Source organism: Eretmochelys imbricata, chromosome 24 (assembly GCF_965152235.1).
Source record: "Eretmochelys imbricata isolate rEreImb1 chromosome 24, rEreImb1.hap1, whole genome shotgun sequence".
NCBI classification, from domain to species: Eukaryota; Metazoa; Chordata; order Testudines; family Cheloniidae; genus Eretmochelys; species Eretmochelys imbricata.
The window spans coordinates 939603-962354 of NC_135595.1; the positions used below are offsets into that span (position 1 = coordinate 939603).

Sequence of the window (22752 nt, forward strand, 5' to 3'; positions counted from 1 at the left end):
GTGGCACCAGTGAGATGCCAGGCCTGGAGTCCCATGCCCGGCGCTGCCCCAGGGAGAGTGCGGATGGGGAAACATGGTGCCAGGGGCAGACGTTGCCAGTGACCAAGCAGGACTGGCGGGGCTCTAGCTGTGGTCGGCCTTGGCGGGGGCGCTCCCTGCCAATGGTTCCAGGGAGGGGTCAGATTCCCTGCAAATCCAATCTCCCAGAATCCTCTGCCCTCCTCAGGCCAGACTGCCATGTACCCACTGACCCACACCTTGGGGGTGATGCTCTGAACCCACAGGGAGCCGGCGCTGGCAGGAGATGCAGGAGAGGCAGGAGGCTGAGGTCAGTGGGTTTATTCATAGGGCCCCCAGGCCCTCCCTCCGCATGCCCCAGTCAGCAGTGCCCAGCCGGCGGGGGGCACACGGCTGGCATGGGGTGCATCCATGGCATGGGGAGGCAGCGCCCGTGGCGGAGGAGTTGGTAGAGCCGGGGGTGGGTGTCCCGACGACAGTGCCCGGGGGAGCAGCCGCGCTCAGTCCAGCTCACCACCGAGTGGGGGGTTCTTGTGGCCGGGGCCCGCCTGGCAGGACCTCACTGGCGTGAGGTGCGCTCCTCCTCCTCGTTCTCTAGCAGGTAGGCCGGCCGGTAGCTCTCCTGGCCCAGGGCGTTGGTGTAGCGCAGTGCCGGGTTCTTCTGTGTGTTGCTCATGCTCCCCAGGGAGGTGTAGCTGCAACAGGGGGAGGGCGGCTGTGAGCAGGGTGGGGGCACAATGGGTCCTAGATGCCAGGCGCTGCCCAGTGCCTCCTTCTGTGCGAGAAAGCTCCTGCACCATCCTGTATGGGGCGAGTCTGGCCATGCGTCTGGCCCCGTGCATCACGCCGCCCCATCCTGCCACCCCCTCAGCTCCCTTCCCACACTGCTCAGCCCTCACTCTGCCCCTCCAGAGCCTGGGCAGCACCCAATTGGCACTGACCCCCAGCTGCCCACCCCCAGCGCCATGGAGCCCAGCCCAGCTGGTCCTGCTGGACGAAGGCGCGGGAGCAGTGGCGGGGTTGGGGGAGGGGAGGCACAGCGCCCCCCAAGCCAGGCTCTTACCCCTTGTCATACAGAATGCAGTAGGGGACGAAGAGCGTGCGCAGGAAGTGCCAGATGTCCCGGTACGTCCAGTCCTGCAGGCAGAACAGAGAAGTCACTACAGCAGCCGTGCAGAGCCATCGGCACTTGACTCCTGGCTCCCTCCCCCGTTTGAGGCCGGCTGGCTGTGAGCCCAGTGGGCACGGGGTGGGGAGAGGGCTGTGTGGGGCTCAGCCAGTCCCTGCTCCATGCCACTGGCATCCCTTCCCCAAAGGCATCAGGACTGTCACTCTCCCCACAATGCCTTCCCTCTCGGACACACCGACCATCCCCTCAGCATGGCCAGCTGGGGGGTGGAGGGAAGGGCGAAACAACAGGGCACTGCAAAGCGGATCAGGGACCCGTGGGGTGTGGACCCGGGCGCACAGGAGGGCGGAGAGCCGTGGGGTGCGGACCCAGGCGCACAGGAGGGCGGAGAGCCGTGGGGTGCGGACCCAGGCGCACAGCAGCTTTAACCCCTAGCCCAGTTTTCTTGGGGCTCGTCCGGAGAACTAGCTTGGGACTGGATCACTGCTGGGAAGGGCCTGAGACAACCCACAGGCGTCAGAGTCTGAGCGGGAGTAGAGGCGGTTGCTGCCCAGGGGAGGCAGGATGGATGCTGTGGGGAGGGGAGAGGTGGGTAGGAGGAAGTGCCAGGCAGGAGAAGCGGACCAAGGTCTCATCCCTTACACCTGATTCCCAGCCCCCCTGCTCTAACCCACTAGAGCCATCTGCCCTCCCAGAGCTCGGATAGAACCCAGGAGTCCTGGCTCCCTGCCCTGTGCTCAAACCGCACTTCTCTCCCTGACGAGTAGCAGCCCGAGCGCCATGACGCACCAGCAGGGGGTTCACCCGCATGTACTCAGGCCAGCCGGGGTCGGTCATACACATGGGCGTCAGAGTGCGGGAATAGGGATCGGTCCTCCTCGTCCCCATCAGCACGGCCTGCAGCTGGGGGTGCTGGGCCTTCAGGTCTGCTAGTGCCTGCTGGATGTGGCCCTGCACTGTGCAGAGGTGGAGATTGTACCTAGCACACAGAAAGAGCAGCAGGGGAAACAACATTCAAGGGTGGGAAAGCCCTGTGGGAATGTCAAGGCCCCCACCGCAATGAACTGGTTGGTTCATGAGAACGTATGAAAGGCCATACTGGGTCTGAGCAATGGGCCCTCTAGCCCAGTGTTCTGTCTTTTGACAGTGGCCGGTTCCTGATGCTTCACAGGGAATGAACAGAACTGGGCAAGTATCCAGTGATCCATCCCGTCATCCCGTCCCAGCTTCTGGCAGTCAGAGGTTTAGGGACACCCAGAGCATGGGGGATTCCCAACATTCTCTTCGTCTTTTTGACGGCCGCTGTGCACTGCGTAGATTCCTCAGAGGACAATGACTCCAAGATCTCTCTCTCGAGTGGTAACAGCTGATTTAGAGCCCATCATTGTACATGTATAGTTGGGATGATGTTTTCCAACGTGCATTACTTTGCATTTATCAACATGGAATTTCATCTGCCATTTTGTTACCATGTCACCCAGTTGTGTGACATCCCTTTGTAACTCGTTTGACTTAATCTCCAGTAATTTAGTATCATCTGCAAACTTGGTTACCTCACCGTTTACCCCTTTTTTCCAGATCATTTATGAATATGTTGACCGGCACTGGTCCGAGTACAGAGCCTTGGGGGACCCTGCTATTTACCTCTGTCCACTGTGAAAACTGACCATTTATTCCTACCCCTTGTTCCCTCTTTTAAGCAGTTACCAATCAGACCTTCGCTCCTATCCCCTGACTCTCTGCTTTGCTTAAAGAGCCTTTGGCGAGGGACCTTGGGAAAGACTTTCTGAAAGTCCAGATTCATTATATCGACTGGATCCCCCTTCTCCACATGTTTTTTGACCCCTCAAAGAATTCAAATACTGCTGAGGCATGATTCCCCTTCACAAAAGCCGTGTTGACTCTTCCCCAACCTGTCGAGTTCAGCTTTGGGTCTCATTCTGCTCTCTGCTGTTGTTTCAGCCAACTTGCCTGGTACTGAAGTTAGGCTCACCGGCCTGTAAGTGCCAGAGTTGCCTCTGAAGCCCATCCTGCCTGGGCTGTTCAACTGCAGGGAAGTGGGGAGCTACCTGGAAATACAGCCCCACCCTTACCTCTGGGTGGTGGCCTGAATGAACTGCTCCATCTCGGGGAAGGGGGACACGATGCGAATATAGAGCACCTGCAGCTTCTCCTCCCGCTGTGGGAATCGCCTGGAGAGAGAGACATCCGTCACCACGACACACCATCCCCAGCCGCCTGTCCTGGCCTGTGCAGGGCCACGCAGCGAGTCAGTGACAGAGCTGGGACCAGAAGCCAGGAGTCCGGGGAATTATACCCCAGTCAGACCAACTTCAATCGCTGGACAGATCCTGGAACATGCTATTAAACGATCCAGTCGTGAGCACCCAGAGGAGATCAGGGCGATACGGAACAGCCAGCATGGGTTTGTCACAGTCATGCCAAGCCAGCTCAATTTCCCCCTCGGACAGGGTTACTGGCCCAGTGGATGCGGGAAGCAGGTCATGTGAGAGATCTTGAGCTGAGTGAGGCTTTTGACACAGTCCCACATGACCTTCTCACAAGCAAGCCAGGGTCTAGATGAAATGACTCTAAGGTGGGTGCACAGCTGGCTCCAAGGCCGTCTGCAGACAGTAGTTAGCAGTGGCTCACTGTCAGAGGAGGAGGACGTACCTAGCGGGGTCGGGCACAACTCCGTATTGTCACTGCTGACTGGGATAATGGAGTGGAGCACACGCTTACAAAATACGTGGATGGCACAAAGCTGGGAGGGGTTGCAAACACTTGGGAGGATGGGATTAGAGTTCAAAATGACCTTGACAAAATTGGAGAATGAATCTGAAATCAACACGATGAAATTAAGAAAAAGACGAGTGCAAAACATGACAGGCGGGAAGGGAAAACCAAAAGCACAGCTACAAACGGGGACTAATTGGAGGGCGGGGGGGTGTCGCACGGCTGGAAAGGGTCTGGGGCTTACAGTGGACCACAACCTGAATAGGAGTCAACAAATGATGCAGCTGCTAAAAAATCCACTATCTTTCTAGGGCATGTTCCTGGGGGTGTTGTGTGTAAGACACAGGAGGTAAGTGTGTCATGGAGCGTGGGGGAGTCCGGGGCCTGCATCCCTCTTCCTGGGATTCACTGTGACTCTCAGCCAGCCAGTAAAACGGGAAGGTTTATTGGACAATAGGAACACAGTCTAAAACAGAGCTTGTGGGTACAACCAGGACCCCTCAGCCAAGTCCTTCTGGGAGGCAGGGAGCTTAGACCCCAGCCCTGGGGTTCCCTGCGTTCCACCACCCAGCACCAAACTGAAACCAAAACCCCCCCAGCAGGCTCCCTCCTGCAGCCTTTGCCCAGGTTCCAGGGCAGAGGTGTTACCTCCCCCTCCCGGCTCAGGTTACAGGCTCTCAGGTCTCCCATCCTCAGTGAAACTCCCCTGCCACATTCCCAGGACAACACTCCCCCCTCCCTGCTGCGTCACAAAGTGTCACGCTCTGCTCGGCAGGGCTGAGGCCCCAGCTGGCCTGTGTCCAGTTCTGGGTACGGCCTTTAAGGAAGATGGGCACAAACTGGAGGGTCCACAGGAGAGCCACAAAACTGATCACAGGTTTAGAAAACCTGACCTGGGAGGAAAGGCTCAAAAACAGGGCACGTTCCATCTTGAGAAAGACAACTGAGGGGGCCTGAGAACAGCCTGCAAATCCGCAGAGGCGGCTCTACAGATGGGAATCAATTGTGCTGCACCCCACTGGAGGCAGGACAAGCAGCGACGGGTGAATCTGCAGCGGGGCAGATTCAGGAAACTCTTTCTGACTCAAAGACAAGTGACACTCTGGAGAGGGAGGCAGTGGACTCTCTACCATGGCAGAAGTTTCAGAAAGTTGGACAAACCTCCATCAGGGATGGACTAGCTTGACTTGGCCCTGCCTCAGCGCAGGGGGCTGGACTTGATGACTTTGCGGGGTCCCTTCCTGCCCCACATTTCTATGACTCTCCCCAATAGCTGCCCTTCCCTTCCCGTCCCAGAGCGGGGAATAGAACCCAGGAGTCCTGACTCCCACCCCACTGCTCTAACCCCTAGCCCTCACTTCCTCCTTTGAGTGCTATGCCCAGCCCGCTGTGGGTGACTCTGCTGCAGGCCAGACCCTGCTCTGCGAGCGGGGTAGCGGAAGCAGCGGGTACCTCTGCACGGCAGCGTGGAACAGGTGCAGCAGGGCCGTGCAGTCCTTGCCCCCGTTGAAACCCACGCAGATCTGGGCCAGGCTGAACCGATCCAAGGCCTCTTCGATGGTCCGGAGCGCTGCTGCCACCTTCTGGCCCAGGGCGGAACCTGCCACAGAGGAGAGGAGTCAGTGAGGGCGCATGCGGTGGGATCTCGATGGGGGATTGGGCTCGGAGACTCCTGCCCCCCTTCCCCCGCCCCGGCTCCATCTGCTGCACGGAGTCAGCTCAGCAGCCAGCAAGGTAGGTCCCAGCCTCTCAAAGCCTGGGGCTGCCCCATCTCGGAGGTTGCTGGTTACACTCCTGGCCAGGGAGCTGCGAGTACTCCCCTGCTCCCCATCACCTTTAAGACCCACCACCTGTCCTCCAGCACTATGTGAAAAGGGACCCTCTCTCCACAGGGCCCCTGGAAGCCTGGCTTTGGGGGTGGGGGGTCTGAACAGCAAAACCATCCTTGAGATCCATGCCCATGTGCCCGTGCAACACAGCCATGCCGGGAGGAAGAGGCCGACCCCAAGGCCCACACGGCGCTGACAGGTGACCCTGCCCAGCTGTCGACTCTGGGGACATTTCACCAACGCAGCTCTGCTGGCACGAGCCCTCGCAGATGCATTTATACTGGCAGAACCGTGCCGGGGCAGGGAACTGGCACAATCGATGCCACCCAAAGCAGAGTTCTCCCAGTGCTGCTACGCCGGGAGGGCACGGCTGGTCTCGTTAGGCTGGCATTGACGAGGCCTGCCTGATCCCCAAAGACACGGAGGCTCCAGAGACCTTCTCCACCATCCTTAGCAGCACATTACGGCTGTGCCTACAGGCCCCGCCCATCGTGCCAGGCGCTGCACGGACACAGAGAGAGACAGTCCCTGTCCAAAGAGCTCACAGGCCATACCAGACTCAGCCAGGGCATACACGTCCGTGGCTGCCCGTGCCACAGGCTCTGTCACCAGGGGCACGATCCGCGCAGGGGGCAGGTTCTGCATCAGGAAGCTGTAGGCTTCCTCCAGGTGCTGCTCGGACTCTGAGTCCAGGGTCAGCCTCACGCGGTAGTAGTTGTTGACCCAGTCAGGGTAGGAGCCCAGGTGTGCATGGCGCCCGAAGCGGGCGTTGGCCTGGTTGAGCACGGGTGCCAGAAGCGTCTCGTCGGCGCTGACGTAGATCTCCCGGGAGTGGAAGCAGGTCTGCTCGTTGCGGAAGAGGTGGCCGAACCCCTCCAGCGCCCGCTCCATCAGTGCCGGGATGCCTGGGAAGACGTAGACGTTGCGCACGCTGACAAGGGGGTATTTCAAGGCATCGCCCGTCCTCTTGTTCATGCCGTAATTGAGCAGCGAGGACTCAGGGACCTGTGCCAGCTTCATCTCGGGGCAACACACGTCCGTCTTGCCAAAGAACCTGTGCACCAGGGTGACCAGCTCTGGGTGGGGGCAAACCTGCTCCCCGAAGGCTTTGGCCACCGCCTCAAAGGTCACATCATCGTGGGTGGGGCCTATGCCCCCTGATGTCAGCACATAGGTGAACTTGGCCGCAAAGGACGAGATCTCTGTGGCGATGGTATCGACGTCATCGGGTACCACAGAGATTCTGGCAACTTTCACCCCCAGCGACCGCAGCTTCTGGCACATGAAGAAGGAGTTTGTGTCTTGGGTGAATCCCTGTAGGCAAAACTTTTGTGAGATCCCCCCAGCCAGCAAAGGGGCGGTGCATCACAACTGGCCACATGCTGCAGAACTAGGAGATGCCTCTGGGAGTGGGGTTGGGAGTCAGGACTCCTGGGTTCCATCCCTGCCTCTGGGAGGGAGTGGAAGCTAGTGGTGAGAGCCGGGGGGACTGGGAGCCTGGACTCCTGGGTTTTGTCCCTGACTCTGGGAGGGAGTGGGGACTAGTGGTTAATGCCTGGGACTTTTCAGACCCTCAGGGGGAAGGTGCTGTCTTTGAACATTGTCCAGGCCGTGCACTTCGACCTCCCCACAATGGGGATGTTCTAGCTAGGCCCCTGAATAAAACTCACAGGGACTCTTGGGTGAGTTCCACTAGCTTAGGGCCAAATGGGGGCCCCTCCATCCTGCCAAGCAGCCCCGGGTTGGCCCACAGCGTGAGGCGCTACCAAGGTGAGCATGGGTGATGCAATCTGGCCAAGCGTGGGGGAAGACAAAGGTCACGGCCAGCCTCAGAAATCGTTGTCCCAGTCTCTGCCTATACGGAGCCTGCCCCCAAACGGTGTGACACAGGCGTGGCGCAGAGGACGGCAGTACTGTACCTTCAGGATCTCATCTCCAATGATGATGATCCCAGCTGTCACGGCAGCATGGCCGTTCTGCGCAGGGAGGGTGCTGCTCTGTGCAGCCATGGCTTGGAAAGGCCAGCTCTCCCGTCCCACCCGCCCAATGCTCCTGCAGATCCTGAGGGCCCACTGCATGGACACCTCCAGTCAGGTCCCCCCAGCTCTAGAGATGACACCCAGGCATCTCCAGGACAGCGGCACCTGCAACCAAACATCAGAGCGCTCACAAGGATGCTAAGGCGGCATGAATGTGAATGCCTGAGAGAGCAGAGAAATGACCCAAAGGAGAGAGACTGGGTATGAGAGCCGGAAACAGGGTCAGACCATGAGTGGGGGCAGAGCTGGGAAAAGAACTCAGGAGTCCTGGCTCTCAGCCCCTAACCACTAAACCCCACTATCCTCCAAAAGCCAGGGAGAGAACCCAGGAGTCCGGGCTCCCAGCCCCACCCTGCTCTGACCCACCAGCCCCCACTCCCCGCCCAGGGCCGGGGAGAAAACCCAGAAGTCCGGGCTCCCAGCCCCCCCCTGCTCTGACCCACCAGCCCCCCACTCCCCACCCAGGGCCGGGGAGAAAACCCAGAAGTCCGGGCTCCCAGCCCCCCCCCCTGCTCTGACCCCCCAGGCTCCCACTCCCCTCCCTGAGCCGGGGAGAGAACCCAGGAGTCCGGGCTCCCAGCTCCCCCTGCTCTGACCCACCAGGCTCCCCACTCCCTGAGCCGGGGAGAGAACCCAGGAGTCCGGGCTCCCAGCTCCCCCTGCTCTGACCCACCAGGCTCCCCACTCCCTGAGTCCGGGAGAGAACCCAGGAGTCCGGGCTCCCAGCTCCCCCTGCTCTGACCCCCCCAGGCTCCCCCCTCCCAGAGCCGGGGAGAGAACCCAGGAGTCCGACGCCCCCGACCTTCCATCCCGCCCGCTAGCAGCCCAGCGCCTCCAGCCCGGCCCCGCCTCCCCAGCCCACAGAGAGTGAAGCTCCGCCTCCGCCGAGCTCTCCCGGCCGCCTCAGCCCTCTCTCCTTTCATTGGATAGTCGGGATGCCAGTCAGTAGACAGGAAGACTGTAAATGCGCTGATTGGCCAGTCTTGACCCGAGCGAAAGAGACGTACGTCAGAGCCGGAAGACTCCTGCTGTTCTCAGGGCAAGGGCGGAACCATTGCAGCCTGCGGAGGGCTCCTCCCAGCAATGGCACTTCCTAGCAGCTGATTGGCCTGCATCTTCCCCGTGGGCGGGGCGCTGATGCACAGGGCGTGGCCACAGTCCGAGCGATGGCGGGGCACGGACCGGCGTGCCCTTGGGACCCTTCCCTGGGCGCCCCCTGGTGGGATCCTGGCACACTGCAGGGATTGGCTCGCTGCCCCCCCTCCCCACGAGGCCCTACCTAGGCACCCTTCCCTGGGACCTCCTGGTGCTGGGATCCGGGCTTGCTGCCTAGCTAGGGGAGAACCAAGGAGTCCTGCCTAGGCATGCACCCTTCCCAGCGAGTTTCATGGTACTGGGATTGTGGCATGCTGCGGAAGTTAGGCTTGCTACCCTTCCCTCCCTACAGCGTGGGGCCCTGCCTATGGACACCAGACTGCAGCTGGCTCTGGCAGCCTGTTTCAGGGACAATTAGCTGTTGGCAATTAGAGCTAGGGGCATGGTTCCTGCCCATACCACTTTACACTAACTAGCTCCTTGCTTCACTGCTCAGTCATGCCACACTAAAAAAAAGCTGCCAGTAAGGGGGCTAACAAGGATTCAGGGATCAGAGGCCTGCAGCTATCCCCAGTCAAGTGCTTGACCGGTTTCTCTATGAGCTAAGCAGAGGAGCTATACATCAATAGCTGAGACAGACTCCAAAAAGGACATAGGTCATCTCCCCACTAGGAAAACCAACTTTAGCATCTAGTTAGACAGTAGGATGTCTTCTAAACCAGTGGTTTTCAAACTTTTGTACTGGTGACCCCTTTCACATAGCAAGCCTCTGAGTGCAACCCCTCTTATAAATTAAGAACACTTGTTTATATATTTAACACCCTTATAAATGCTGGCGGCAAAGCAGGCTTTGGGGTGGAGGCTGACAGCTTGTGACCCCCTAAGGGGTCCCGACCTCCAGTCTGAGAACCCCTGTTCTAAATCTTGAATGCTAAAGACCTAACCATACTTAAACTCTCTACTATGATTATTGCCTTGATGGACAGAAGGTTAGCCTTGAAGCCCTAACATGAATTTTGCAGACAAAGGGCGGGGGTGGGTTTTAGAGAAACATTGGGTACTTAGCAGTGAGGTAATAAGCCTTTTAAAGAGTTAAATAGTCTCATCTCTTTTAGGAAAGATTTTCTGAGAGCAAATGAGATTAAGGCACATTACTAGAATCCTGCAAAGTTATTTCTCTCTACACATCTGTGGAGGATTAACACTTGAAACTAATGAAACAAAAACAAAGACATGTGTTAGCACCACCTGGTGGGGGTGGGGGAAGATATCCAGTGTTTAGACAATAAAAAGGTGGCAGAGAGGATTGTTTCAGATGAATGAGGGGAAACCCATGTTTTTTTAAAAAAACTTCCTCTTTATTGAAGGACTTCAACCACAGATTTTGAACAGACTTTCTAGAACTTTAAAAATTATTCAAAAATACAGATTCAAAAATACATATCAAACAGTGTTAAAGCAGATGCCAAGGAAGTGGATACAGTGTCCACCTGGAATAAAGTCCAACATACCCCCTGGAGTAAAAGGTACAAGCAGCAACTATCACGTGCCAAACAATGTTAAAATATTTATGCTTCAACTGGTGAAGTTTAGATTTTGCAGTTAAAATCTCTCTGCTCAAGTAGAACTCAGGAGAGCATTGACACACTCAGTAGGTAAGAATCATTGGGTTCTATACAACAGGATATTTCTTATGTAAAGGCCAGACTCTAGTTTTGAGTTAAGTCATTTTCTACCAGCCACTATTGTCATGATGATTGGATTTGCTTGAAGTTAATCGCCAGGAGTTTTAATGTATTGAGACATTTGTCAGACATTTTAAAACAGGAGACAAAACCTCCAAAGGTGCATGTATCTAAGAGAAGACAAAGAGGGAGGTTCTATACACAGGTCAAATGTAACAGGTTCATTTTTCTGGCTTCTTTGGCAGTGGCCGTCGGAACAGCAATATGTGAGGCTCTGAGAGGAGATGGAGAGCAGAGCATTAGGACAATCTGCAGGTTAAAATGCACAAGCGTTCTGTTCACTTATTCCCTAGTTCCCAGTGTCTGGAAAGGGAATAAAACCATAGACCCGGAGCCCTGTAAATTGACACCGACAATCTAATCTAATTTGCCAGAAGCCCCTTTGGCCAGGTGTGTCATTATATAGTCACGTTATAGATTAGGTCTCCCCCAGGAGCGAGCCAACAGCCCCAGAGTTCAAATGTGCTCAAGCTTGCAGACTGAAAGGGATCCCACTTGACTGATGACTACAGGAGTTTTCCCTCTTGAACATCCCATATTGCTACAAAGATCACTTCTACAACACCCTGTCCCTCAGCACCTCACTTGGCATACTGAGCACTCAGCTTCGATTCCGTCCCCAGGCCAGCTGGGGGACAACGCTACCGTAAACAGCGGCCCCGCTAGCATGCAGCGGGGTTTATCCTAGGAAGGAACTGCAATGGCAGGAGTCTCTAAATTCAGATTTTGAAGCGGGTGCGGTCTCTTTCTGCAAAGCTCATCACCATTAGCAACAGAAGGCTCGGCCGGCTGCAGGCTCTGACTGTCGCAGGCAATGGGGATGTTCCTGCTGTGGAGTCAGCAAGCCGGCTGGGGGCCAGGCTCCGCTCCCCGCACTTGCCCTTAACTCCTACGGAAGGCAGGAGGGAGACACGTGGGACTGCAACACAAAACCTGCCCCGGAGCCGGTCCCCGCTACGATTCTGGCTTCCCGCCCATCCCCCAGCGCGCCGAAACCCACCAAGCCGAGCGCCCCGCGGCCCCCGGGCGCCCTGGACCCCGGCCCGCTGACCTGGCTCGTGGACCATGTAGTGGACCCAGCCTTGGCTCTGCTGCACGCCCAGGTTCCGCCACTCGGACTCCGACATCAGGTGCGTCTTCGGGACCAGCCTGGCGAGGTCCTTCGGGAGCATCACGTGCCTGCGAGCGGGGGGGGGCAGCGGGCGGTCAGGCGGGCGGTCCCGGGGGGCGGCCCCCCCCAGCGGGGCTAGGCCCGAGCCCCTCCCCCCCAGCGGGGCTAGGCCCGAGCGCGGCCTCGCGTCTCTCGGGCGGGGCCCCCCGGGCCAGGCCCCCCAGGCACGGGCCCGCGCGGCGCCGGGGGAGGGGGCGGGGCCCGCCCGGCGCCCCTCCCCCCGGCCGCGCGCCGGCCCCGCCCCCTCTCACCGGTACTCGAACTCCTCGTCGTCGTACTTGTCCGAGTAGTAGATCTGTTTGTGCGCCATGCTCCCGCGGTCCGCCCCCTTCCCGGCAGCCCCTGCGCGCTCCCGGGCCGTACGCGACGCCTGGGTCGCTCTCGCGCCGCCCTCCCCCCCCGCCGGCCTCAACGGCCGCTTTCAAACGCCGCCGCCCCCCGCGCCCATTGGCCCAGCCGGAGGAGGCGGGGCGGACTCCTCTCACGTGATCGCCTGCGACGCGACGGACTGACTCCAGCGGGGGGCGTGTCCCCGCCCGGATGCTGTAGCGCTCTCATTGGCCAAGCCGAGAGAAGGGGGCGCGCGTTCCTATTGGCTCGTCCCCGGCGGGTGTGGGGAGCGGAGCTCGCCCCCGTCACGTGACGGGGCCCGCTGAGGCCGAGCCGGGGCCGGCGGGGCCGGAAGTGAGTGGCCGAGGGAGGGTCCGGGCAGAAGTTTGTGCTGGAGCCGCGGCCGCCGGCAGCCGAGCGAGCCCGGAGGATCCATGGTGCCCCGGTGAGACCCGCCGCGGACCGGTCCCGCCCCGGTCCCGATCCCCCCCCGCCCCGGGCCCCCCGCCCCATCCCGCCCCGGGCCCGATCCCCCCGTCCCGGGCCCCCCGCCCTCATCCCGCCCCGGGCCCGATCCCCCCGTCCCGGGCCCCCCGCCCTCATCCCGCCCCGGGCCCGATCCTCCCCACAACGATCCTGTCCCGGATTCCCCAGACCTGATTCCGTCCCGGGCCCCCCGCCCCCGATCCCCTCCGCCCCCCCGCCCCGGATCCCCCACACCTGATCCCGCCCCGGGCCCCCCGCCCCGGGCCCGATCCCCCCCGCCCCTATCCCGCCCCGGATTCCCCAGACCTGATCCCGCCCCGGGTCCGATCCCTCCCCTCCCGCCCCCATCCCGCCCCGGGCCCGATCCCTCCCGCCACGATCCTGTCCTGGATCCCCCAGACCTGATCCCGCCCCGGGCCCGATCCGCCCCGGGCCCGATCCCCTCCGCCACCCCCGCCCCCATCCCGCCCTGGGCCCGATCCCCTCTGCCCCCCCCCGCCCCGATCCCGCCCCGGGCCCGACCCCTCCCTCCCCCGGGCCCGATCTCCTCCGCTCCCCCCCCCACGATCCCGTCCCGGATCCCTCCCGCCCCGGGCCCGATCCCCCCATCATGATCACGTCCCGGATCCGCCAGACCTGATCCCTTCTGCCGCCCAGCCCACCAATCCTGCCCTGGGTCCGATCCCCTTTTTGTCCTGCCCCTGCCCCACTTCCTATGGTGCCCCCTGCTTTACAGGGTCTCAGCTCCCTACTGCCTCTCCACAGCTCCCCCTTTGCCCGCTGGTCTCTATGGGTTCAGGCTCCCCGGGTGTGACAAACCCCCTTGCTCTGGTGCCCCCCAGGAACCTGCCTGCGTCCCCCAGCTCGTGCTCCTCCTCTCATGGACTGGCCCCAAGCTCCCCTTCCCCGCAGCCTCCCCGGTGCACCCTGCTTCCCCCCCTTGGCAGCCCCCTCGCTCGCTCGCTGTTTGTCCCCCCCAGTCGCCCTCTCTGCCTGTTCTCCATCACCCCCGCGGCCTGTGTAGATGGTTCCAGCCATGGGCCGGTTACTGTCGCTGCATCTGCTCTGGGTCTGTGGTGGCCTTTCGCTCCCTGCTGGACAGTTAAAGTCTAGGGGTCCGTGAGATGTCCCTGTGGGGCACCCTGAGCGGGGCGGTTATCTGCCAGTGGCAGGGAGCCTCTGGGTGCTTGTACTTTCCCCTGTGTGTCACGGAGCAGATGGTGAGTAAGCGAGGGCCACTGGCAGGGTGAGATGGGGCCAGGCTCCCAGTGCCTCAGACCTGGGCTGGTTGGGTCCCAGCATGACACCCGTAGCCACCTCGCTTTCAGCCTCCATCCCTGCAGGGTGACTGCCAGGGCAGCCCCGCTCTGCTCCGTGAACAGGAGGTGTGAGAACAGGCCAGCACTGGCTGCTCTCCGGTGCGTGAGGAGCCTGATGTCAATGCTCTTGTCAGTGGTAACCGGGTTCCACTTGGGACGGGGTGTGGGAGCAAGTCGCTCCTTTTCCCATGTGGGTTGCAGGGCAGCATTGCTCTCAAGTCCCAGCCTGGGTGCAGTGGAGCCAAGGGACGGAAAGCTGTGACTAGCTGTGTCTGTGCCTCATGTGGCTTTCTTTGGCTCCCCCCGCCAGACGCCCCCTTTCCACAGGAAGCGGGTGCTTGGGGCCCCGCTTGGTGTTTACATCCCTGGTAACCTTTGTCCAGCTGTGATTTCACCTTCCTCCCCCGGCTGGAAACATTCCTGGTGTTTCTTCATTTCCTGTTGCTTCCCGGCAGCCTCTCCTCATCCCAGCCTGCAAGGAGTCTGCCTCTCCCTGCTTGTGCTGGCAGACTGAGTAGCTCTGGTTTGCTCTCGGGGGGCGAAGGGTAACGTGTCCGAACGGTAAATCCCTCGGCTCAACGCCTGGCTCCGGGGCGAGCAGGCCCATCACACGCTCAGCTGCAGAGCTTTGACTGAGTTTGGGAGCTGTTTGGGAAGGTCTCAGCAGTGGCTCGGGCAGGTGCGTGGCCCTGGGAACTGGGCACTGGTGCTTTGTAAAGCCGCGCACTGCCGGTAGCTGTGCCAGGCGGATCACTCTGGTCTCTGCACAGTGCTAGCTTGAGCCCGCTCCTTGTGCAGAGTTGGCCAATGGTAGTGTGAGCAGAGGACGCGTGCTTGAGAGCCTGTGATCCCAAAGGGGCTCCAAGGAGTTGCCCAAGCAGGGGCTGTGTGTTCTAACGCCATGACGTGGCAGGGGGCAGGGCAGGGGGGATTTAACTGTCTGACCGTGGGGAGCCTGCAGCTGCTGACCCTGTGGGCGTGGCAGCTGTGCGGAATGCTCACCCGTCAGCCAGCGAGACCTTGGAATGTTTGTCTCCTGTGGAGGGTTTTGGAGTCGCGTCTGGCCTGCTGTTGATCAGGCTTCATCGCCTTTGGCACAGTCTGGCTCATCTGTTGCCCAGGGCCCTACAGGCACCAGGACCTTATGCACCAAAAGAACGATCGACCCCTCCTGCTGTGTTAGACGCTGTTGTAAACAAAAGGCGTAGACTCTGTGCAGGGAGTGTACTGGGCTGTCGCTTGTTGGGTGTATATTTCACAGGCTGGACTCTTCACCTTGAGAGGCAACTGGGCTGGTGCTATTGAGGCCAGTGCAGAAATGCCAAGTTCAGGCTGCAAGTGCAGCGTTCTTTCATCACCGAGCCCAGCCGTGTTGCATAAATGCGGCCTGGGTTCTCACCCAGCCTGTGAATTTCCTGCCTCTTGTGGTTTGCTGTCAGAATGTGAGCGTTGTTTAAACTTTGGGTTTTGTAGCTGATGTTGGTAAATTACAGTGTGCGGTGGGGAGAGCGGGTGAGTAGGATTAGTCACTGGTTCTGTTGCTAGGGACTTGGATTAACACCTAAATTGCTGCCTTTGTGTCCCAGCCTCACAGAGCCTCCCCTCTGGATGTATTTTAAGAACCTCCCCGAGGTCTTGGCATCAGAAGCTGCAGTGAGCAGGAATACTCCAAAAGCCCAACGCTCCTTCATGCTTCCCCTCCCATCTCTGCTCCCCCTCCAGTACACAACAGCCTCCAACCTGAGCCCAGGCATGGATCTGTGCTGTGCTCTGTCCCGGCTTGGGATCCCCCTGGTTGCTGCTGCGTGGGTAGCTTGGAGCGTGCCCTGGAGTGACAGGGGGTGAGCATCACTTTAAGGGCACTGGGTCTGCTGGCAAAGCTGCTGAGGTTTCGCTGCCTTGCCCGTGTTGTGCCTGGCGGCTCTGCCACGTGATTTATTGCTGGCTGCCCAGACCCTAATGACTGCGAGTGGCAGCCAGTGCTGGCCTGTACTCACGTTTATTTATGTCTGAACTCTTCCCCTGTGGGCCAGGGAAATAATCTGGGCCTCTCTAGTCCCAGGGCCCTCCCTGAGTGAAGCTCCTGGGAAACAGCCACTAGTTGAGCCTGCTGCTGGTGTGACTCCCCTGCCCTCGCCGCACTGCATGGCAGCTGCCCAGCCAACCTGCGTGCCAGGTGCTGCTTTGTTCAGACCCAGCTCCCACCCTGTGGGCTGCCAAATGATGTGCGCAGAAATGCTGAGTCAGGAAACAGCTGATCGGAAATGAGATTTAGGCTGCAGAGAAGCCTCCTGTGTTGTGTATCTTCGTGGCCCCAGCAGGCTGAACGCTCTGGCGGAACCAGGTGGGCCCAGCTGTGGCTCATAGCTTGGTAGAACAGATGTGGGCCTCGGACTCCAGGGCATATCTTGCTCCATTTCCGGGGTGCTAATCCTCTGGCTCACAGGGAAGATGTGAGTGGGAAGGGGTAGCCCTGTCCTGCGAAGAGTGGGGCTTTGGTTCACTTGGGCTAGCCAGAGCCTGGATCCAGCCCCGGATGGGAAAAGCCTTTTCGCTGTCTCTGCCATTATGAGCAGAAGAAAGGGACTGAAATAACCCCGAGGACGCAGGCTTTGAAAGCGGATTTCTCCTGCCTTGTAGGAGGCGCTCGACTTTCCAGGTGTCCAAAATGGTTTGGCATTGTTTGTGCCCAGGGCTGCATGCTGGGGGTTGCCCCAGTGCCCATACCATGGTGGGTGCTCAGTAGACGCAGCCCATGCCCCAAAGAGCTTCCCGTCTAGGAGGCCAAGGGGAGAGACCACTCCAGCCTCTGGCCAAAGTGCTGCTGGGCGCCTGTCCCGCGTCTGGGAATGGGCTCAGCGCAGCTCTGGGGGGCCAGACGTGGTGTTTGTGGGGGAGGGGGGGCAGCGCAGACTGATTGGGGTTTACCCTCAGCTGCCTTTAGCTCCTGCACCCCTGGGGAAGGAGGGGTGCATGTGGGGGGGTGTTCCTGTGTGAAGGGGCCTTTGGCTGGGCTGGTCGGAGAGCCCCTGGGGGCTACCAGGGCATCGCCTCGTTCCAGCACCTCTGGGGTGTCTCGAGGGCTCCTGGGCTCCCCAGATGGGGCCTCTCCCAGGCTCCCATGTCCCACCCTGGCAGTGTCTGTGTTGCCTTCTCCCCTCCCTCTGGGGTGTGTTTCCCTGTGTGTCCTTTAACTGGGTCCTGGGGTGCCCTGGAGCGGAGCTGAGCCCCGCCCAGCCCCGCCGAAGGCTCAGCTAGCTATGAACTTCTCACACTGGCTCATGCTAAATGAGCTGTTACCCTCGGACCCGGGGTCAAAGGGCAAGTGACGTCTCCTCCTGGCTGGCCTGTCCTGGGCTCTGTGATGTCCCCAGGGTCTGCGCAGAGGAGCTGGAGGGGTGTCCCTCACTTGGCCTGTCTCAAAGGAGCAAGGGGCCATCTCTGCTGCAGACGGGCCCCTGGGAAGGACCCAGATAGATAGTTGTGGCTGCGCTCAGTGGGGCCCAGGCGCCCACCCCAGGGTCGGGCTGCCCGGGCAGCTGCATGTCTCCGGGCCCAGGTGCTACCAGGAAGTAGATTGGGTTTGTTTCCCTGCTGTGCTTGGAGGGCAGTTTCCTGTCCAAAGGGAGGAGGGGTGGTCGGGCCAGGATCCGATGCAGTGAGCTGTAGCTCACAAAAGCTTATGCTCAAATAAAATTGTTAGTCTCTAAGATGCCACAAGTCCTCCTTTTCTTCTTGGAGCTGAGTGGGACATTTCTGGGCCATAGAAGGAGCCGTGCCCACTGCCCTGGCCATGTTCTCCCTGGGCCTGGAACCTCCTCCCCTTCCATGCCCTGTGCTGGTCTCTGCCTGCCAAGCTCACTGGGTGCAGCTGTGGGCAGGAGTCAGGCGCTGGCTGGGCTGCGAGTGCTGCTCCCCCAGGCGGAGGAGTGGCTGGGCCCACAGGGGTGGTTCCTCGGGAGGTGAGCGCACAGTCCCCACCCGCGGGCTCTGTATGCTGCTGTGGGCCCCGCCAAGGGGCGCACGAACCCAGCAAAGCTGCAGTGTCCTGGGGAGTTCCAGCAGCAGCCTGGGTGGCTCACTCACCTTGGCACTTGGGGAGACCCCATGGTGCGTGGGCTATGAGGGGGCCGAGACTAGGTGCAGCCCTGGGTGTTTGCTGGGACCCAGCCTCAGGCCCCCACTTCTTTGCTCCCTTCCCGGCTGGAGGTGCTGGTGAAGGCTCCTGGCTCTCCCTGGCTGTGGGGGCAAGAGTCCAGCCTCTCTCTATAGGGTGCTTCAGTCTGGCCCATGGCAGCAGCATCACAGAAGGTTCTGCCTGGAGGTGGGCAACCCCCGGGCCTGGTTGCTTTGGTCTGTTCCACTAGAATATGGGCTTCCAACGTCGTCTCAGTGGCTCACTGGGTTTGCTGCTCCTCTAAGGGAGATTCCCATGGGCTGGCTGGATGTATGTGTGGCAAGCAGCGTCCCCAGGCGTCCCTTCATGTCCCCACCGCACCCCAGCTGCTCCAGGCCCCGGCATCTCCTGGCAGATGGAGCCAGGCTCACCTTGGCTGAGACCCCAAACTTCCCACACTTGTCTGCTACGCCTCCTCCGGGGAAGCGGGTGCCAGGCAGCCTCCCAAGCAAGCAGGGATCCAAACGAGGAGCCAGTGCCAGGGGTTCCCCTGTGTGATCTCCAGCAGCCAGACACCATCTCTTCCCTGGCTCGTAGTGACCTCCTGGGGCAGGCCTGGCTTGGACGGAGCCAAGCAGCAAGTCAGTGGGGAAAGAGGCTGCCCCAATGGTGGGGCTGGCTCCAAGAGACATGGCGAGTGATTCACTTCGTCCGGTCAGTGCTGAGTGCACGGCAGCCTCCTTGGGCGCTGGGCCAGGCCGGCTAACTCCCTGTTTGTCACTGAACCGCAGGTTGGACTCCGTGAAGAGGGGCTTTGCAGCTCTGCTCCCTGTGTGCGGCGCAGATGGAGTACGTGGTAAGGCCAGCGGTTCTCGGGGACTGTGGTGGTGGGTAGGCGGCTTTGGTGATGGACCAGACTTTCCTTCTCTCACTCGGACCTGCTGGTCCCCGCTGGCCTCTCCTGCATCTTCTTACTGGGCTCTGGTGTGTTTCTCACTGAGCAGCTGTGCCCAACCATGGGGTCATGACCCCAAAGGGGGCCATGAATGTGACTCCTGGGGGTCCCACAATTTTCTGTCCCCCTTGGTGATGAAAAGCCATTCCTGGACACACGGCTCCTGCTGTTGCAGAGAGTTGCAGGGAGCCTGGGTGTGAGAGAGGGAGAGAGAGCTGGCGTGCGCGTGAGATCTGGGAGATGGGACACAGATGCTTTCACCCCATGGGATCGGGTAGCGGTGTCACCGGTCCTCTGCTGTGTCACTTGGGGAAGGACCTGCCGCTGGCCGAACGTCTGCCTGCCTTCCTGCACGTCTCCCTTCTCTGGTGCGTTTCCTGAGCCGCACGCCCTGCCCGCAGGGAGCACGTCCGCAGCCTGTCGTGTGGCTGCACATCGGGATCACAGTCTGCCGGGGGCTCTGGCCTGTCCAAGAGACCTTGTGTCAGCCCTGGGCGAGAAGAAACGGCTTGCCCACAAGTAGCCATGTCTCCTGGCTGCAGGAGGGAGCAGGTGGGCATGTCAGCCAAGGAAGCATGAATTGGTGCGGCGTCTCCTGAACTCGCACAGACTCTCTCTGTCCGGCTCTGTGCGTCATTGTGTGCGCACGGCTCCGCGTGGGTTTCCTCCCAAGCTGCTCGCCTGCTCCAAAGCTCTGTCTCAGCTCCCGGGTTTGTATTTCCTAGGAGGGCGTCGGGTGCTGGACCCTGTGGCAGAGGCCCAGGCAGAGCCACTGTGTGCGGCCGCCCCAGAGAAGGAGTTGGGAGGCATCCAGCACAGACCCGAGGGCCCCCGGCCCTTGACCTCTGCTCCTCAGAGCATCCAGCAGGGCTGGAGGAGTCTCCCGATGTCTCGGACTGCTCGCTGGCTGTGGGGGGAGGGCTCTCTGCAGGGCTTGTTTTCCCCACCAGCTCTCCAGAAATGGGATCCAGCACGCTCAGCCCTGGGATGGAGCAGCTGCTTTGGAAGGGGCTGGATTCTGCTGGAGTCCGACAGCCAGAGAGCACGTACTGTGCCCAGCCGCTGGGCTGCAGCCTTCTCTCTTCTGGGTCCCTGCCTCACAATGCCTGGCTGAGGCCGCGCTGCATGGGCCCTGCTGTCTGGCCTTTGCCAGGAGCGCGGCAGGGTGGCTGGAAAGCACAGGCCTCGCTCCCCAGTGAGCCCGCAGAGCCTGGGGGCCGGCTTCTCTCCTGGCCCCATGCTACCGCCTGGGAACTCTGGGCAGGCTGCATGTGCCTGGCGGGGAGGGCTCTCCCTGTGCACTGGCGGCTGAAGAAGAGTTAGGCCTCACCTGGCCGCAGTTGTTGACAGGCTGGGTCAGCCCATGTGTCTCTCTAGCCCGGGCTCCTGGCCCACCTGCTTTCCCGGTCTCAAGGGATCTGGGCAGGGATCAGGGTCTGGCTCTCCAAGGGCCCTTACTCCCCGTCCCCCAGGCCTTGTCCCTGCATCATCCCAGGGCTGGGAGAGAGCAGCTCTGCCTCCACCTCCCTGCAGCATCCAGGGCTCCCCCGTGGGGCGCTGAGTTAACTCCCTCTTAGCCATGGGCTCCCTGCCCTCTCCATCTCCCCCACCCGCGGCTGTGGTGCTGCAGTTAAACCTCGCTAATGGCTCCGCCGCACACGGGCTGCAGACTCTCCCTTTCTGGCATGGGCTAGCCCGGGCTACTTCCCACACCTGCCTGCAGCCGGCCCTGTCACTCCTGGCACGAGGGCCTTGCTCCTGGGGCCGCTGGTCCAGACGCAACCAGGGGTGTGTTTTAACCCGGTTTCCCAGCGTATGACTGGGAGTTGTTTACCCCGCTGTCCGTTGGGGGCTGTGCTGGGGGGAGCCGCGCACGCTTCCTTGTGTTGGGGCAGATCTTGGTGAAACCCCAGCTTGACTGCTTGTCTCTGCTGAGGTGCTCGCTCACGTAAACGGGACTCTGGAGACCAAGGAGCATCCATGCTCGCCAGGAGTGGCTCCACCTGGCCCACGTCACATGTGAAGTGAGTTGTCCAGTCCCATTCAAGTCCCACTTTGTTCTTCTTGCTAAATCTCTGCAGTTTGGCTCAGGTCCATGTAACCCGTGCTCCGTGTCTGGGAAACCAAGGACTATTTAGCAGGGGGACCATGGGGCAGCAGTGAGGGGCACCAGCAGAGTTGTGCAGGGGAGCCCAGGGCTGGGCTAGCAGGGGCTGCGTGTCGGGATTGAGGGGCAAAAGCAGAGCTGGGGGAGTCTGGCTGGGATAGGAGGGGACTGTGGGTCGGGATTGAGGGGCACCGGCAGAGCTGGGGGAGCCCAGGGCTGGGATAACAGGGGCTGTGGTTCAGGATTGAGGGGTGGCATGGAGATTGGGGAAGTCAGGGCCCTGCACCCCCACTTCCTGCGATTCACCGTGACTCTCATCCAGCCAGTAGAACAAAAGGTTTATTAGAGACGACAGGAACACAGTCCAGACCAGAGCTTGTAGATATGTGCCCTCAGGGGCTTTACGCTGACTCCGGAACCTTCTCCTGTACATCTCGGGAGTCAGCCCAAACATCTTCCTGCTGGCCACTCGCAGGCCTGTGTGCTGGAGCGGTGGTGTCCAGGAGGAACCCCTACTGTGCCAGCCCTTCTCCCGGTCACCACCTCTCTCCCAGGGTCGAGCTGCAGACTCCTCCTCCCCGAGACTGCTCACCGCAGTGCCCAAGGGGACCCCTTTATTGCAACAGTCCTTCTTGCTGGTCACACACTCCCAAAAGTTAAGCGTAGCTCCTCCGGCCCCCGAAACCGCTCCTCTCCGACTCTTCAGCACGCCTTGTCCCTGTCAATCCCTCTTCGTTGTTCATGGGTGCAGTAGATCCCACCTCTGCCACCAGTTGTCACTGAGATTGGGGAAGTCAGGGCCCTGCACCCCCACTTCCTGCAATTCACTGTGACTCTCAGCCAGCCAGTAGAACAGAAGGTTTATTAGAGACGACGGGAACACAGTCCAGACCAGAGTTTGCAGACATAAACAGGACCCCTTAGTCAGGCCCTTCTGGGGGTTAGAGAGCTTAGACCCCAGCTCTGGGGCTCTCTCCTCTTCCCCAGCCCACTCCAACAACCGAAACTCCCTCCAGCCGGCTCACCCAGCCTCCCCCCAGCTCCTCCTCCAGCCTTTGTCCAGCTTCGCAGGCAGAAGGTGTTACCTGGCCCCAGCCACCCTCCCGGCTCAGGTTACAGGCTCAGGTATCGTCCCAGCCAGTGAAGTCACCCCCTGCTATCTCATCACCGATGCAGAAAGTCCCAGTAAACTCCCCTGCCACATTCCTAGGACAATCCGCCCCACTCAGTCCCCACTGTGTCACAAGGGGCACCAGCAGAGCTGGTGGGGGGGAGCCTAGGGCTGGGATGATGGGCTGCGGGTCGGGATTGAGGGGCACCAGCAGAGCTAGGGGGAGCCCAGGGCTGGGCTAGCAGGGGCTGTGGGTCAGGACTGGGGGAACCTGCAGATCAGGAGTGAGTTCGTGGAGCTCAGGGTTTGGATCAGTTGCGTAGAGCCCCGCACCAAGCCCTCGCTGCCCATGCCTGTTCCCCCACCCCTGTGCTCCGGGGTTCTGCCCGGTCTGGGAGTGAAGGAGTTAAGGCAAAGCCCTGAGCCGCTCCCTTTGCCCCTCACTCCCTGCTCCCATGGGCAGCTGCTTCCTGTGTGCGACTCCAGCCAGCTTTTATCGGAAGCTGCTCCAGAGACGTGGGGCGGGCAATGAACAGACCCTTGGCTCCAGGGGGAGTGGAAAAGG

At 60.5% G+C, this 22752-nt stretch overlaps 3 protein-coding genes across 3 annotated transcripts in view; 1 reads left to right on the plus strand and 2 right to left on the minus strand.

Moving 5' to 3' along the window:
* Positions 1-324: 324 nt before the first annotated feature.
* Positions 325-8604, minus strand: FLAD1 (flavin adenine dinucleotide synthetase 1). Its single transcript, XM_077841379.1, has 8 exons — positions 8554-8604; positions 7632-7856; positions 6267-7026; positions 5336-5483; positions 3241-3339; positions 1937-2126; positions 1082-1155; positions 325-713 (listed from the first exon to the last, which is right to left on the minus strand). The coding sequence occupies exons 2-8, from the start codon at positions 7788-7790 to the stop codon at positions 578-580; spliced, it is 1566 nt and encodes a 521-aa protein (XP_077697505.1). The 5' UTR covers positions 7791-7856; positions 8554-8604; the 3' UTR covers positions 325-577.
* Positions 8605-10188: 1584 nt separating this feature from the next.
* CKS1B (CDC28 protein kinase regulatory subunit 1B) lies at positions 10189-12168 on the minus strand. Its single transcript, XM_077841387.1, has 3 exons — positions 12014-12168; positions 11643-11770; positions 10189-10805 (listed from the first exon to the last, which is right to left on the minus strand). The coding sequence occupies exons 1-3, from the start codon at positions 12070-12072 to the stop codon at positions 10753-10755; spliced, it is 240 nt and encodes a 79-aa protein (XP_077697513.1). The 5' UTR covers positions 12073-12168; the 3' UTR covers positions 10189-10752.
* Positions 12169-12419: 251 nt separating this feature from the next.
* Positions 12420-22752, plus strand: part of SHC1 (SHC adaptor protein 1) — a 28123-nt gene continuing 17790 nt past the window's right edge. The window contains exon 1 of the mRNA XM_077841378.1: positions 12420-12537. The gene's annotated coding sequence lies outside the window, so the exon portion shown is untranslated. The remainder of the gene's footprint in view (positions 12538-22752) is intronic.